General features: G+C 35.2%; 2 protein-coding genes across 6 annotated transcripts in view; both read left to right on the forward strand.

The window, feature by feature from the left end:
* The window catches only part of LOC133765234 (ATP-binding cassette sub-family E member 1-like), a 1,116,285-nt gene that overhangs the window by 602,443 nt on the left and 496,965 nt on the right, over positions 1 to 16,877 (forward strand). The gene's annotated exons all lie outside the window — the stretch shown is intronic.
* The window catches only part of MAP9 (microtubule associated protein 9), a 40,425-nt gene that overhangs the window by 16,996 nt on the left and 6,552 nt on the right, over positions 1 to 16,877 (forward strand). For 4 of the 5 annotated variants that reach the window (XM_062199454.1, XM_062199456.1, XM_062199457.1 and 1 more), the window contains exons 8-13: positions 2,831 to 2,901; positions 4,834 to 5,002; positions 5,997 to 6,086; positions 7,858 to 8,019; positions 8,307 to 8,452; positions 8,984 to 9,116. In XM_062199454.1, the coding sequence (XP_062055438.1) occupies positions 2,831 to 2,901; positions 4,834 to 5,002; positions 5,997 to 6,086; positions 7,858 to 8,019; positions 8,307 to 8,452; positions 8,984 to 9,116 (771 nt within the window). Of the gene's footprint in view, positions 1 to 2,830; positions 2,902 to 4,833; positions 5,003 to 5,996; positions 6,087 to 7,857; positions 8,020 to 8,306; positions 8,453 to 8,983; positions 9,117 to 11,815; positions 12,153 to 16,877 lie in introns of those variants that run through there. The other variant, XM_062199458.1, reaches the window with a different exon arrangement.

The following is a 16,877-nucleotide window of genomic DNA, read 5'->3' on the forward strand; positions in this document are numbered from 1 at the left end:
TCATCAGGGATATTGGACTATAATTTTCTTTTTTGTTATTAAATCCTTGTCTGGTTCTGGCCTTAAAAAATTAGTTTGCAAGAGTCTCCTCCCTCCTAGCTCTTTAAAATAGTTTTAAAAATACTTACGTTAGTTCCTCCTTACAAATTTGATAGAATTAACCCAGGAAGCCATCTGGTCTTGGGCTCTTCTTTGTTGGGAGATTCTTTTTTACTGACTCAATCTCATCTTTGGTTATTGATCTGTTCATGTTTTCTATGTTTTTATAATCTCATTGATTATATGTTTCTAGAAATTTATTCTCAGTTTTCCAATTTGTTGCCATATGGTTTGTTCATGATAGTTCTTAATGATTCTTTGTATTTCTTTGCTATCAATTGTAATATCTCCTTTTTGTCTCTGGTTTTATTGATTTCAGTCTTCTCTTTTTCTCAGTCTGTCTAATGTTTTCTCAGTTAGGTTTGTCTTTAAATAAACATTCATGGCCGGCGCCGCACCTCAATAGGCTAATCCTCCGCCTACAGCACTGGCACACCGGGTTCTAGTCCCGGTCGGGGCTTCGGATTCTGTCCCAGTTGCCCCTCTTCCAGTCCAGCTCTCTGCTGTGGCCCGAGAGTGCAGTGGAGGATAGCCCAAGTCCTTGGGCCCTGCACCTGCGTGGGAGACCAGAAGCATCTGGCTCCTGGCTTCAGATTGGTGCAGTGCCATTGGAGGGTGAAAAGAAGACCTTTCTCCCTGTCTCTCTCTCTCTCTCTCACTGTCCACTCTGCCTGTCAAAAAATAAATAAATAAAAAAATTTAAAAAAGCATTCATTTCATTTACGTTTTGTATTTTGTTATTTTATTTCTTCATTTTTTATTTTTTTTTTACCTTCCACTCATTTCAGATTTGGTTTGTTCTTGGTTTTCTTTACTTATTTTCTTCTTTAAAAGATTTATTTATTTATTAGAAAGTCAGAGAGGGAGAGACAAAGAGAGATCTTCCGTGCTCTAGTTCATGCCCAGATGACCACAATGGCTAGGGCTGGGACAGGCAAAAGCCAGGAGCCAGGAGCTTCTTCTAGGTCTCCCTTGTGGATGGTAGGGGCCCAACCACTATTGGTCCATCTTCCACTGCTTTTCCTAGGACATTAGCCGAGAGCTGGATTGCAGGTGGAGCAGCTGAGACAGGAATCAAATGAGATTACAGGAGTAGCTGGGACAGGAACTGCCAAGCATCCATATGGGTTGTGGGCATTGCAGGTGGTGGCTTTACCTGTTACTCCACATCAGCAGCTCCTTGTTCTTGTTTCTCTAGGTCTTGGAAATACATTGTTAGCTCATTGTATTTGCTACCTTTCCATTTTTTGATGTAGGCCCTTATTGTTACAAACTTTCCTCTTAACATTGCTTTGCCTGTTAGTTGTATGTTGTGTTCCCATTTTCATTAGTCTCCAAGATTTTTTAAATCTCACTTTTGACTTCTTCAGTGATCCATTATTCATGAGGGAGCATGTTGTTCAGTCTCCATATAGTTGTATGATTTCTAGAATTTCTTTTGTTTGTAACTTCAAGCTTTATTCCTTTGTGGTCAGAAAAGATACACAATATGATTTCATTGTTTTGAATTTGTTGACTTATTTTGTGGTCTAATATATGGTCTGTCCAGAAGAATGGTCTGTGTGCTGATGAAAGAAATGCATATTCTTTAGCTATGCAGTAGAATGTTTACTTCTCCTGAAATGAATTTTTATCTCTTATAGCTACATTTGACTAAAAGTATATTCTAGTGTGTATTCACTATTAAGGTAATATGTGTATTCACTATTAGGGAAAGAAAATAGGGCTGACTAAAAATTTTTGATGAGCAGGGCTTTTATAATGAAGAATATTAGTTTTCAATTAAGATTATGAAGACTGATTAAGCCATTTTCCAGGTAAATCACCCTTAGCTACCTTCTTTAAGAAAAATACTCCTGCCAAATTAGCATCCATCTGCACTCTTACTTTACTCCTAGCACATACTCACCCATTTGTATAAAGTAGAGAAATTATCCCTTAAAAAAAGGATATTTTGGAAGTTTATAGACAGTATCTTAGAAATCTCTAATATAAACATTTGATTTTTGTAAAAAAAATAAAAGTTTAATTCTAAACTAGATCAGGCTTCAAAATTTCATGGAAAATTGATATTATGAAAAAAGGATTTTTTAAAAGGTATGAACCAAAATAAAACTCTTAATTCCATTTTTCCATGAACTTATTGGAGTCTTTTCATTTCTTTTGACTAGACATTTGGTCTAGTTATTACTGCTCTTGAGTGATATTTCTTAAGTCTGAATCAGATCATCCCCCCTGCTAAAGTGTCTTTGTTGTTTTTTCATCATGAGAATGGAATCCAAACTCATGCCACCGCCTGGTAATCCCATTTCATTCTCTGACCACCACGTCTCCTCTGCTCTTGCCATTCACTGGGCTTCAGCACCAGCTCTTTCCCTTCTCTGGCTCTTAGCACTGAGTTTCCTTCTTCCCTTAGACCTCCATGGGACCCTTTGTGCTCATCTGTTCTCTGCTCTGATGTCAGTCCCAGGAGACCTTCCCAGATCAGCTTCACCGTTGTGGCCTCTCGGCCTCCTTCTAGTCATGCTGTCACTGTACTCAATTTGTCTCCATGATTCACTTTTATGGATACCTTTATTGTTCAACCATCTCCAAAATGCAGTATCCTTGAGAGCATTTTATTCATTGATTTGTTCCTGGCGCCTGTTGTACTTGACTTGTAATAGCTTTGAAAGATACTGATTTACTACCTACGGTAAATAACCCTTCTATGGTATTTTCTGTTTAACAGAAAACAATTGAAGACAGAAACACAAAGAATAAAAGGTCAACAAATAATAGAGTATCCAGTGCATCTGGCAGGTAATAAACTTACCAATATTCCTCATTTGTAGATTTGTATTCTAGAAACTTTGGTTTCAGTTTAAATTCCATAAAATTAATTTTTCTTTATGTCACTTGGTTTTCTCTTATTTCTATCTTATGAGCTGAATGATAAAATCCTTCAGCTAATTAAATCCTTTATAAAAAGTTATTAATATAATTATTTCTTTTTTATATAAAGATTTACATACTTATTTGAGAGACAGAGTTACAGAGATAAGGAGAGACAGAGAGAGAGGTCTTCCATCTACTGGTTCACTCCCCAAATGGCTGCAAAGACCAGAGCTGAGCTGATCCGAAGACCAGGAGCTAGGAGCTTCTTTTGGGTCTCCCACGTGGTGCAGGAGCCTAAGCACTTGGGCCATCTTCCACTGCTTTCCTAGGCACATTAGCAGGGAGCTGGATTGGAAGTGGAGCAACCAGGGCATGAATAGGCACCTATATGGAATGCCTGTGTCACTGACAGAGGTATAACCTACTGTTTCACAGTCCCGGCCCAAATAATTATTTCTGTTACTTGTTGTTTTAATGCCTGGAGTATTTATGCATTCATTTTGTTCTCCAAAATTGCTTGTTCCCTGAGGTCAAAGATTAAGAATTCTCTATGCTCTATACTGATCTTCGGTTTTTCCTGAGACAATAGATATAAAATGGTAATAAAACTGAAGTCCAGCATTATGCTTAATTCTATTAAGTTTCTTTGTCCAACACATTAAAAAAAACTTGTGCTTGGAGTTTTCAGGTTCTCTGGTCTATGTGGGCTCATTCAAGTGCTAAAAATCTGTACCTTCATCCATGCTGATGATAATGAATGTTGACTCATTAGGTGCTAATCAAAACTTTCAGCATCTTTTATCATATATGAAATGACCATTAGAACAGGGCCAGCCAACTTCTCCTGTAAATGGATAATAAGCCCATGTTTTAGTCTTTATAGGTAATGCAATCCCTGTTGTAACTGCACAGTTCTGCTATTGTAGCAAGAAGGCATCCATAGACCACATGGAAATGAGTGAGTATAGCTGTAGTGCACTGAACTGTGTATCAGATGATGATAGCTCAGATTTCCCCGCCAATTCTTGAAAGAGAGGCCATGGTTCTTTCTAATTCCATACTGAGAATGGTTTATGTAACAAAACACTATAAAAAGGCATTAAAAAGTGATTAAAACTACCTTGATTAATGTCGATTCCCCTGTAACTTGAGATATTGTCCATGTTTCTTAAAATGGTTCCAATTACAAATACTACAGGGAACAATTGTTTAAATTATATAAAGTTTAAAAATTTACATTATTTTTAATGGGGCTCTTTGTATACTAAGAAAATATTAACAGGCCAGTATTGTGGCTTAGTGAGTTAAGTCTCTGACTGCGATGCTACCTAACTTCTGATCCAGCTCCCTGCTAATCTTTCTAGGAAAGCAGCAGAGGATGGTCCAAGTGCTTGGGCCTCTACCACCCACTCAGGAGACCCAGGTAGAGTTCCTGACTCCTGGCTTCTGTCTGGCTTAGCCCAGCTGTTGCAGCTATTTAGGAAGTGAATCAAAGGATGGAAGATCTCTCTTTCTTATCTCTCTCTCTCACTTTGTCTTTCTTAAATCTTAAAAAAAAAAAAAAAAAAAAAAAGATTTTTTCAAGATATTTGATTCTTGAAAAAATTAATAGAAAAATGAAATTAAAAGGAAGTTTATTTTGGTACCAAAAATTTTTCAAATCCATGCATACTTTTTTTCATACTATGCATGTTCAATAAGCTTTTTGAAGACTCTTAATATTTTACCAACATCTTATAATTTAGTATATTAAAGAACAAAATAGCTTTCAAATATAATGCTTGCATGTTATAACACATGTCTATTCTACTAAATGCAGTTGTTATATTTTATCTTGATCTGTTTGGATCTTTTCAGATTAATGACTTCCGACTTTATAAAGAAATCTAGTTCTGCAAGGAGAAGTCCTTCAACAACTACCTCTTCTCACTATTTAGGGACTTTGAAAGTCTTGGACCAAAAGCCTTCACAGAAGCCAAGTCTAGAACCTGACAAAGCAGACAGCATAAGGGCAGCTGTGTATCAGGTAAAAAAAAAAGAATTTTGTTTTAAGAAGAATAATAACTTCCATAAGGCTACCTGTTTGTCACAGAAAAACATTACCCTGATAGAAATGATAGCAAACACTTAATTTTATTGAGAAGGATTTTCCTTTGTAATATATGGGCAAGCCAAAATAATTTACTAAATTATTTTCTTCTATGCTTTGCTTAATTGATTATAGATATTTTTAAAGAATGGGAGCATGCTATTACTGTTGATTAAAAACAGAGCAAAAGTTAAACACTTGAAGATCTATATATGTTTTTATGCTATTTTCTCTTTCAAGCTTAAATTATGAATTAAAAAGTTTTTAATTTTTTCTGTCTCTGAGACTTTATGGGGCTTACATACACACAAAATTTTCCTAATTTTTACATAATCCTAAAAATGGTCTTTTTTGTCTTGTTATATAAAATACTACATTTTATAAAATTATACATGCACATTGCCAAGAAAAATGTTAACATGCTTAGCTTTTATGTTCAGTTTTTAGGTTTTTTTTTTTTTAAGATTTATTTATTTATTTGAGAGTCAGAGTTACAGAGAGGGAGATAGAGGGAAAGATCTTCCATCTGCTGGTTCACTCCCCAAGTGGCTGCAATGGCAGGAGCTTGTTCTAGGTCTCCCACATGGATACAGGGACCCAAGCACTTGAGCTGCCTTCTACTGCTTTCCCAGGCTGGGAGCTGGATCAGAAGTGGAACAGCTGGGATATGAACCAGTACCCATTTGGGATGTGGCACTACTATGCCACAGTGCTGGCCCCAAGGTCTTTTGTTACAACAAGGATAACATGAATAGAATTTTCTTAATTGTACTTTTCCTTTTGTATTAAAATCTTACAAGAAAAGAAAAATGACATTCCTTTATATAAAATTTACAAATTTTATGTTTTTAGAGTTTTAATCAAATATTTCAGAAATAAATAAAAATTTGGGAACTTTGAATATCATGTAGTATTTTTCTTGTTCTGACAGGAGTGGTTAGAAAAGAAAAATGTATATTTACATGAAATGCACAGAATAAAAAGAATTGAAAGTGAAAATCTAAGGATCCAAAATGAACAGGTATTGTGAAAAGAACTGAAAAATGTTCTAGATTTGCATATCAGTAAAATCTCAGAGTTTTTCTAAATCTACTTTTTAAAATGGCAAAATGAAATATATAAACAAAATAATTCACTTATTATTTTCTTTCTTTTATACTTCATATTTTTAGTTTAATATAAATGTATTATAACTTTTACATGAAAACATTAACTTATAGATTTTTATTTTTTGTTTTATCTCTTATGTGTATGGGATAGCTGTGGTGTGACTGATTATAAATTTATTATTGCTGGTGACCACCTAATTCCTAAAATTTTGTTTCCTTTAACCAAAAATATAAGGAGTCATCAGACGTTAGCCCTTCATTTTTCCTCCATTCTCTGTTGGATTTCCTGTGTGTTTTCAGTATCAGCTGCTATTTGAGCTCTTGACCCATAGCCTTTCCCACTGACTAAAGCTGGACTTCCATTCTCTCTTATATGTTAAGTCTCTTCCTCTGACTCCTGGGGAATATAACTACAATGTGCTCAGTTATATCCTATCTTCTAAAATAAAAGTTCTGATAAGACTTCTTCATTGTGCTGTTCAGTACTAAAATAGATTTAGAAAAAAGCATTCCTAAAATCAGTTGCACTTAATGAACCCATTCTATATAAAGCAACACTGCAGGAGTATTCCTGTACACCTTTTACCATAAAGGTTTCTATGCAGCATCACACTGCAACAGACCTCATTTGGTCTACATGGCTGTGTGGTAGATAGAACTTCTGCTTGTAAATTATGTTACCTACATCTTAAGGCTTCATATCATTTAATGTTAAATAGTATTATTAATCAAGCATAAGATATTATATGGGATTATATTGAAGTATGGAAAAACATATTTCTATACAGTCAACTACATATTTTCTAATCTGATGCATATTTTCAACTTCTGAGATCTTTTCATATAATAAGAACTTTGTGTTTTGATATAATTCAAAAGTAGAATTGAGCTCCCAAATCTGTGTCATATTGTGTGGTATGGCCAATTTACCTGACTCTGACTTACCTTATCAGCTTATAACTTTCTTTTTTTTTTTTTAAAGATTTATTTATTTATTTGAAAGTCAGAGTTACACAGAGAGAGAAGAGGCAGAGAGAGAGAGAGAGAAGTCTTCCATTCGATGGTTCACTCCCTAGATGGCCGCAACGGCCGGAGCTGTGCTGAGCCGAAGCCAGGAGCCAGGAGCTTCTTCTGGGTCTCCCACATGGGTGCAGGGGCCCAAGGACTTGGGCCATCTTCTACTGTTTTCCTGGGCCATAGCAGAGAGCTGGACAGGAAGCAGAGCAGCCGGGTCTCGAACTGGCGCCCATATGGGATGCTGGCACTTCAGGCCAAGGCGTTAAACCACTGCGCCACAGCGCCAGCCCCAACTTTCTTGATTATAATTATAATTGAAGTGCTTTATTAAGAACATTTAATTATAACAACCAACACTATACTTAGCATTTTTTTTTTTACTGTATTACCGAAGGATAGTTGACTTCCTTGTCATGAATAGTAGGTGGATATCTGATGAATGCCTTTAGAAAAGGACATTTTAAATAGAATCAATAATTCAGATAACATTTCTTCTAAATTCACCTGTCTAAAGCAACCTAAGTAAGTCATCTGATTTGAAACTTTCTGTCTATACTGACTATCAAGGAATTAAAGCTAGATTTATATATGTGCATATCTCTGTATTTGTCTACTTGTCTATACACATGTGCATTGTGTATCTGCCTATTGTTATTTCCAAAATAGAAAAGAGCTGCTAAGAGAGAAGAAGCATTAGCATCATTCGAGGCCTGGAAGGCAATGAAAGAAAAGGAAGCAAAGAAAATAGCTGCAAAAAAGAGGCTTGAGGAAAAAAACAAGAAGAAAACCGAAGAAGAAAATGCTGTGCGGAAAGGAGAAGCACTACAGGTATTCAAGAAGTTTGAATATCTCTCTTTTCTTTTGTATTTTTTAATGTCCAATTAGGATAAATACATGTGTCCCTTAAACAGTAAATACTTCTTAACAATGAAAAAACCAAAATCCTACCTTCTAATTTGTTTTTTCTTTGCTTCATAATGAAATACACAGTATATTATCTATATACACCATGCTGTAATTCTTTTTTAAATATTTGAAATCAAAACTCATGATTAACTGCATTTTTACTTGTTTCATAATATTCATGGTAAGAAAATCATTTGGAACTTTTTCAGGCTTTTGAAAAATGGAAAGAGAAAAAGATGGAATATCTTAAAGAGAAAAACAGAAAGGAGAAGGAATATGAAAGAGCAAAGAAACAGAAAGAGGAAGAAACTGTTGCTGAAAAAAAGAAAGATAATTTAACTGCTGTTGAAAAATGGTAATCCACAATAATAAATAATCTTTTAAAGATCTTATTTTATTTATTTGAAAGACAGAGTTACAGAGAGAGGTAGAGACAGACATAGAGAGGAGTTCCATCTGCTGGTTCGCTCCCCAAATGGCCGCAGTGGCCGGAGCTGAGCTGATCCAAATCCAGGATCCAGGAGCTTCTTGTGGGTCTCCTACATGGGTGCAGGGGCCCAAGCACCCAAGCACCCAAGCACTTGCACTATCCTCCGCTGCTTTCCCAGGCGCATTAACAGAAAGCTAAATCAGAAGTGGAGCAGCCAACACTCGCACCGGCGCCCATGTGGGATGCCAGTGCTGCAGGCCAGGTCTTTAACCCTCTGTGCTATAGCACTGGCCCCAATAAATACTTTTGTAGATTACAAATTTTTTTCCTGCTTTTTAAAAATTGATTTTCTTGAAGTCTGTTCATGCATCTCAATTCCATTGCAGCTAAAATTTATTTTAAGGAATCTTATTATATATTCTTTAACCTTCCAGTGTTTTGTACTATCTTACATAGGAATGAAAAAAAGGAAGCTTTTTTCAAACAAAAGGAAAAAGAGAAAATAAATGAGAAAAGAAAGGAAGAACTTAAAAGAGCTGAGAAAAAAGATAAAGATAAACAAGCTATTGATGAATATGAAAAATGGCTGGTAGGTGTTACTTGTTAGTGTACTTGTGTCTTTCCCTTGCAATTTTCTGAGCTTTTTATGTCTGTAATTCCAGTTCTGTTTGTCCCATACCAGTTTACCATTTCTACCTGGAAAATGTCTTATTGAATTTATTCTCTTCTTTGTATATCACATTCTCTTTAATTAACTGATTTCTGTTAGTGCTTCTATTTTTCTCTCAGATATTTAGATAAATAATATCCTTTCTTACTTGAATCCCCACATGCAGTAATTTACCAGTCATGCCCATTCTTTTATTTTTATTTTATATCTGAAATCATGGAAAGCAGACAAGTAAACTATTGAGGGTATTCTGATTTTAAGCAAGATATCATTTTCCACTTTAAAGTATCAATATGTATATCTGCTTTTAATAATTCATACATTATTGTAAATAGGTACTTTGTATGATTTAATAACTTATATGAATAGTTTACATATTTACATGATTCTACAATCAAAATGTATGGAATTTTTCCATAGTCTTTATTATTATTATTATTTTTTTAAAGATTTATTTCATTTATTTGAAATACAGAGTTACATAGCAAGGTAGAGCCAGAGAGAGAGTGAGGCTTCCATCTGCTGGTTCACTCCTCAAATGACCGCAACGGCCAGAGCTGAGCTGATCCGAAGCCAGGAACCAGGAGCTTCTTCTGGGTCTTCCACACGGGTGCAGGGGCCCAAGGACTTGGGCCATCTTGTACTGCTTTCCCAGGCCATAGCAGAGAGCTGGATTGGAAGTGGAGCAGCTGGGACTCACACAGGTGCCCATATGGGATGCCGGCACTTCAGGCTATGGCGTTAACCCACTGCAGCACAGCGCCAGTCCCCCCATAGTCTTTTTAATAGAGGTTTTATATCAAATTTTTTTTAATTCTTGCCAGTCAACCCATTAAAAAATATCATCCAAGATATTTTTTATTTGCATTTCTGTGGTCAGGATTGAGCTTGAACACCTTTTCATCTGTATGAAATTTATATATATATATATATATATATACACACACACTTTTAAAATGTTTTATTTTGGAATTCTGTAAACTGTCAATTCATAGACTTTAAACATTTTCTATTAGTTGTTGGTCTTTTTCTTATTGATTTCTAGAAGCATTTTATGTAAATTAGCTTATTTCTGGGAGGAGTTACAGATATTTTTTCCCTGCTATATTACTATTTGCCAACTTTATAATATTTTATTCCATGAAGAGTTTAGTTTTATATTTAGGTCTCAAGTTTTCAGTCTTATCTTTTGACTTCTGATATTCAAGCATAGTTTAAATATCCTTCTCTGTAAGTTGAAGTTAAATAAAATTCTCTTGTTTTTCAAATAACATGACTTTATTATCTTTTTAACATTTGTTCTGTTTAGAATTTATCCTAATATGTGATAGGGAATATAAAACTTTATTTCTTCAAATTCATCTTTTACCCACTAAATATTTTCAGGGCTATCTATTGACTTTCTATCTCATTGGTCAAATTTCACTATATATATATTCCAGTACCACACTGTTTCATTGTTATGTTTTATATATCTAAATATTGTGGCAAATTTCTCTTCATAGCTCTGTTTCAGAATTTCTGCCTATTGTTTATTTTTTAAAATGAACTTTAGAATCAAAAGTATCTAGAATGACACCAAAATGAGCTATTTGATGGTAGGATTAATGTACAAAATGCACAAGACCAATACTCTTGAAGGATGCAGTTGAAAACTTCAGAAAACAGAACAAAACAACTCTTTTTTTAAATTAATTAATTTTTAAGGAATACAAATTTCATGTGTACAACCTTAGGAATAGAGTGACTCTTCCCGCCATGCCCGCCTCTCACCCACACTCCCGCCCTCCTCTCCCTTCCTTTGCCCTTCCCAGTCCCATTCTCCATCAAGATTCATTTGCAGTTAACTTTGTACACGGAAGACCAGCTCTACGCTAAGTAAAGATTTCAGCAAAATTGCACACACACAAACCTGTTTGAGAATAAGTATCACATTTAGCTTTCATAATACAACTCATTGAGGACAGAGGGCCTGCATAGGGAGTTAGTGCACAGTGACTCATGTTGTTAACAATTGACACTCTTACGTATGACGTCAGTGATCACCCAAGGCTCTTGACATGAGCTGCCTAGGCTCTGGAAGTCTTTTGAATCCACAAACTCAGTCAGTATTTAGACAAGGCCACAAGCCAGGTGGAAGTTCTCTCCTCCCTTCAGAGAAAAGTACATCCTTTACAAAACTACTCTTGGACAGAAAAACTTAATCTGTCAATGATGTTATAAAGAAGTAATTACCTCTCCTTTATGTAATTTAATGTAATCCTAATAAATATACTCAGCATTTATGTTTATATGTTGACTTAAGTACTGACATTTGCTAATTCCCTACAAGAAATAGTAACAAATTAAGACAATCCAAATTGGTTCACTAGTTTGAAAGAGAAAGGTGATGTTTCATAGTGATTTCCTTTGGTTTAACTACTAAATGGCATATGTTCTAAAAAAGCATTTATAAGTCTTCTTATACTCACTACTAATATTACTTCAAGCAATTAATTATAAATGCTTGAGTTTTTACTTTTGTTTTGACATTTTCTTGAAAATAGAATAAAGTTTCCTTAATGATTAAATCAGTTATTTTTTACTTATTATTTAAAATTTATTTATTTATTTGAAAGACAGAGACACAGAGAAGGTGAGAGAATGAGAGAGAAAACAAGAAGGAAGAGATCAAGAGAGAAGGAGAGATCAAGAGAGAGCCTCTACCTGCTGGTTCAATTCCCAAATGGCTGCTAGGGCCAGGCTGAAGCCAGAAGACAGGAGCATCCACTGAGTCTCCCACGTGGGTGCAGGGGCCCATCTTCTGCTGCCCTCACAGGTGTATTGAATTATCAGGGAGCTGGATAGGAAGAGGAGCAGCCATGACTCAAACTGGCACCCACATGGGATGCTGACACTGCAGACGGAGGCTAAACCTTCTACACCACAGCACCGGCCTCACTTTTTATAATTATAGTATTTTTTTATACTTCTTTATTTTAAAAAAAAAGTTTAAGATAAACAAATTTCATGTAATTCTTATATATAGATTTGAGAGCATAGTGATACTTCCCAACCAACTCTCCTACTCAGCCAATCTCTTACCCTTCTTCCTCCTTCCTGTCTTATTCCCTCTCTTAATTTTTACAATGATCTACTTTCAGTTTACCTTCTACTGAAAAGATTAACCCTATACTAAGTGAAGAATTCAACAAATAGGAAAAAGAAAAAAAAATACTGTTGATCAATAGAAGAGACAAGGGCTGTAAACAGTCATCAAGTCTCAAAATGTCAGTTTCACTTGTATATATTACATTTTACCATACTCTATTAGTTATCAGAGGAAACACATAGTATTTGTCTTTTGGGGACTGGCTTAATTCACTAAGTACAGCTGTTTCCAGTTGGATCCATTTTATTGCAAAAGATAGGATTTCATTGTTTTTACACTTGAGTAGTATTCCATAACATATATATATACATACATATATATATATATATATATATCTCACATCTATAAATATATATATATATATACACCCCACATTTTCTTTATGCAGTCATCAGTTGATGGAAATATGGGTTGATTCTGTATCTTAGCTATTGTGAATTTAGCTGCAATAAACTGGGGATATAGATAACTTTCATATGCTGATTTCATTTCTTTTGGATAAATTCCCAGGAGTGGAATGCCAGGGTCATATGGTATATGTATTTTCAGCTTTCTGGGATATCTCCATATTGTTTTCCACAATGGCTGTACTAGTTTACATTCCCACCAATAGTGTATTAGGGATTTTTCCCTACATCTTCACCAGCATTTATTGTTTTTTGATTTCAGTGTGAAAGCCATTCTAACTGGGGTTAAGTGAAACCTCATTGTGGTTTTGATTTGCATTTCCCTGATGACTAATGATCCTGAGCATTTTTTTTATTTATTATTTTTTAAATTTATTTGACAGGTAGAGTTATAGACAGTGAGAAAGAGAAAAAGAAAGGTCTTCCTTCCATTGGTTCACTCCCCAAATGGCTGCTATAGCCGGTGCTGTGCAGATCTGAAGCAGGAGCCAGTTCTTCTCCCTGGTCTCCCATGCGGGTGCAGGGGCCCAAGCACTTGGGCCATCCTCCACTGCCCTCCTGGGCCACAGCAGAGAGCTGGACTGGAAGAGGAGCAACCGTGATTAGAACCCGGCGCCCATATGGGATGCTGGCGCCACAAGTGGAGGATTAACAAAGTGAGCCACGGCGCCGGCCCCGAGCATTTTTTCATGTGTCTGTTGGCCATTTGAATTTCTTCTCTTGAAAAATGCTTATTGAAGCCCTTTGCCCATTGCTTAACTGGATTGTTTGTTTTGTTGTTGTTGAGTTTCTTTAGCTCTTTTTAGATTCTGGATATTAATCCTTTATCAGCTGCCTAGCTTGCAAATAATTTCTCCCATTCTGTCAGTTCCTCTTCAGTTTGCTGAGTGTGTCCTTGCAGTGCAGAAGCTTCTCAGCTTGACGTAATCCCATTTGTTATTTTAGCATTGGTTATCATTGCTTCTGGGGTCTTTTCCAAGAAGTCTGGGCCTATATCAACATTTTGCAAAGCAACCAGTGTTCTAGTAATTTAATGATATCAGTTTGTCGATTTACATCTTGATCCATTTTTAGTTTTTGTATAATGTGTTACGTAGCGGTCATGTTTCTTAATTCTGTGTGCAGAGATTCAATTTTCCCAGTAACATTTGTTGAAGAGACCTCTCTTTCTCCAGAGACTGATTTTAGCTCTTTTGTCAAAGATTAGCTGTTTGCATATGTGTGGATTCATTTCTGGCGTTTCTATGTTGTCCCATGGGTCTACATGTCTATTCTTGTGCCAGTACTGACTATTTTGATTGTAACTGCCCTGTAGTATGTCTTGAAATTTGGTATTGTGACACCACTGGCTTTGTTTTTGTTGTTTAAGATTGCTTTAGCAATTTGGAGTCTATGGTGTTTCCTTATGATTTTTAGCATCATTTTTTCTAAATATGAGGAGAATGTTGTTAGTATTTTGATTGGGATCACATTGAATCTATAAATTGCTTTTGGTAGTATGGACATTTTGATATTAATTCTTCCAATCCATGAACATGGAAGATTTTCCATTTTTTAATATCTTCTATTTATTTATTTAATATTTTGTAATTTTCATTGTAGAGATCTTTTACTTCCTTGGTTAAATTTATTCCAAGGTATTTAATCTTTTTGTAACTATTGTGAATGGGATTGATCTTAGTTCTTTCTTAGCCTTTGTATACAAAGGCTATTTTTGTGTTTTAATTTTCTATCTTGCCACCCTACCAAACTCTTTTATGAGTTCCGGTAGTCTCTCAGAGGAGTCTTTTGGTAACTCTGTATATTAAATTATGTCATCTGCAAATAGAGATAATCTGACTTCCTGCTTTCCAGTATATATCCCTTTGATTTCTTTTTCTTATCTAATGGTTCTGGCTAAAACTTCCAGGACTATATTAAATAGCAGTGGTGAAAGTAGGCATCCTCATCAGTTTCCAGATCTTACTGGAAATGATCCCAGCTTTTCTCATTCAATATAATGCTGGCTATGGATTTGTCATAAATTGCCTGGTGTTAAGGAATGTTCCTTCTATACCCAGTGTACTTAAGGATGTTGGTTTCTCTGCATCTATTGAGATAATCATATGGTTTTTATTCTTCAGTTTGTTAATGTGATGTATTAAGGTAATGCTGGCTTTGTAGGAGTTTGGGAGGATACTCTCCCTTTCAATTGTTTTGAATAGCTTGAGAAGAATTAGAATTAGTTCTTCTTTGAGTCTTGTAAAATTCAACAGTGAAGCCATCTGGTCCTGGTCTTTTCTTTGTTGGGAAGCTCTTTATTACTGATTCAATCTCTGTCTTGGTTATTTGTCTGTTTAGGTTTTCTGTGTCTTCATAACTCAATTTGGTAGATGGTATGTGTTCAAGAATTTATCATTTTCTTCTGGATTTTCCAATTTATTGGCATATAGCTGTTTATAGTAATTCCTGACGATTCTTTTTATTTATGTGGTATCCATCATTATATCTCCTTTCTTTTTAATCTCCTAAGTTTATTAATTTGTATCTCCTCCCTCTTTTTTTGTTGTTTTTTGGTTTTTAGTTTTTTGTTTGTTTTTTTCTTTTTTTTTTTGGTTAGTTGTCCAATGGTATATCTTTTTTTGTAAGAAACCAGCTCTTCATTTCATTAATCTTCTGTATTTTGGGGGGTGGGGAGTTTCAATTTTGTTTGTTCTCTACTTTTAATTGTTTCTTAGCTTTACTATTAGTATTTCAAGTATACCCAGCTAAATGTTTTGGATTGCTCACTAATCTCCAGATACACAGTCATTTCTTTGAAGGGAGTATATACAGAGAAACACTGGTTCAAAACTTAACCTACTATAATAAAAAAACATAAAAATATGAAAGGTGGCATTTTTGAAAATAATATGAAACAGGACTATTCCTATCAAGTAAAATGTAAATTTCCCTTCTCACCCTTTTGTGAATTCAGCGTACTTTCTTTCTACCTTTCTGAATCATTCCCATTGTGTACCCAAAGAATACCTAAAATAAAGATAGGTTCCCTCAATTCCTTCCATCAAGGGTTCCACTTTTTTTCTGCTTTTCCTTATCACTCTATTTTTAAAAAGCTTTGTCCGTATTTTCTTGGTTCCCCATAGCCATTTCATCCTCAGCCCACTCCAGTCTTGTACCTGTCCCATCACTACATTGACACTGTATTTAGAAAGTCACAGGTTCCCAGGCCATTTAGCCAATCTCACGTTGCTTTTCTGTCCCCATGTCCTGGCCCTTTCAGCACTCTACACAGCTTAACACTTACTGTACTGGAAATGCTTTTCTAAGTCTAGAAATACCATGAGAAATCATAAAGTGAAACATGATGAAATACAAAATCTTTTGCACATCAAAATAAAAAATCAACGTAGGTGCTGGTTGGAGGGTAAATTCCTACAGCTGTTTTGGGAATAAATTGATGTTGTCAGTTGAAGTTGGTCATGTGCATGCCTTTTAAAGCACTGGTTTCACTCCTGTGCATTACACATGGCAATATTTAATTCATGCATAAGAATACAAACACAGATGTTCAAAATGGCATTGCTTTGAGTGGAAAAAATGGGAACATTATACATACGTGCTTCATAAAAAATAGATGAATATATTGTGATGTATTCTTAAGCTAGAATTTTGTATATGGATGAACCAGAGCTGCATCGCCACATGGATGGATCTTAGAAATACCAGGATGAGCCAAAGAAAAGGAAGTTGTAAAAGATTATAAAATCTTCCCTTGGAGGGCATGGGGGATTGGTTCCAGGAAAGCTTGCATCCCCTTTATAAAATGGCATATTTGCATATAACTTATGGACATCATGTCATATACTTTAAATCTCTAGATTACTTTTAACACTTAATGCAATGGAAATGTTGTTTAAATAGTTGTTGCACTGTAATGTTTAGAGAATAATGACATGGAAAGAACTCTGAAGATGTTCAGTACAGATAGTTTTTTTTTTTTCTCAGAAAATTTTGTATCCACCCTTTGGATGCCATATTCACAGATACAGAGGCGGAATGTATGGCATAATATCTTTTATTGTAACTATTAAACAGCTGAAAAAAATTATTTGTGGTTTCATAATGAATACATGTGAAATG

Source organism: Lepus europaeus, chromosome 8 (assembly GCF_033115175.1).
Source record: "Lepus europaeus isolate LE1 chromosome 8, mLepTim1.pri, whole genome shotgun sequence".
In the NCBI taxonomy this organism is placed as follows: domain Eukaryota; kingdom Metazoa; phylum Chordata; class Mammalia; order Lagomorpha; family Leporidae; genus Lepus; species Lepus europaeus.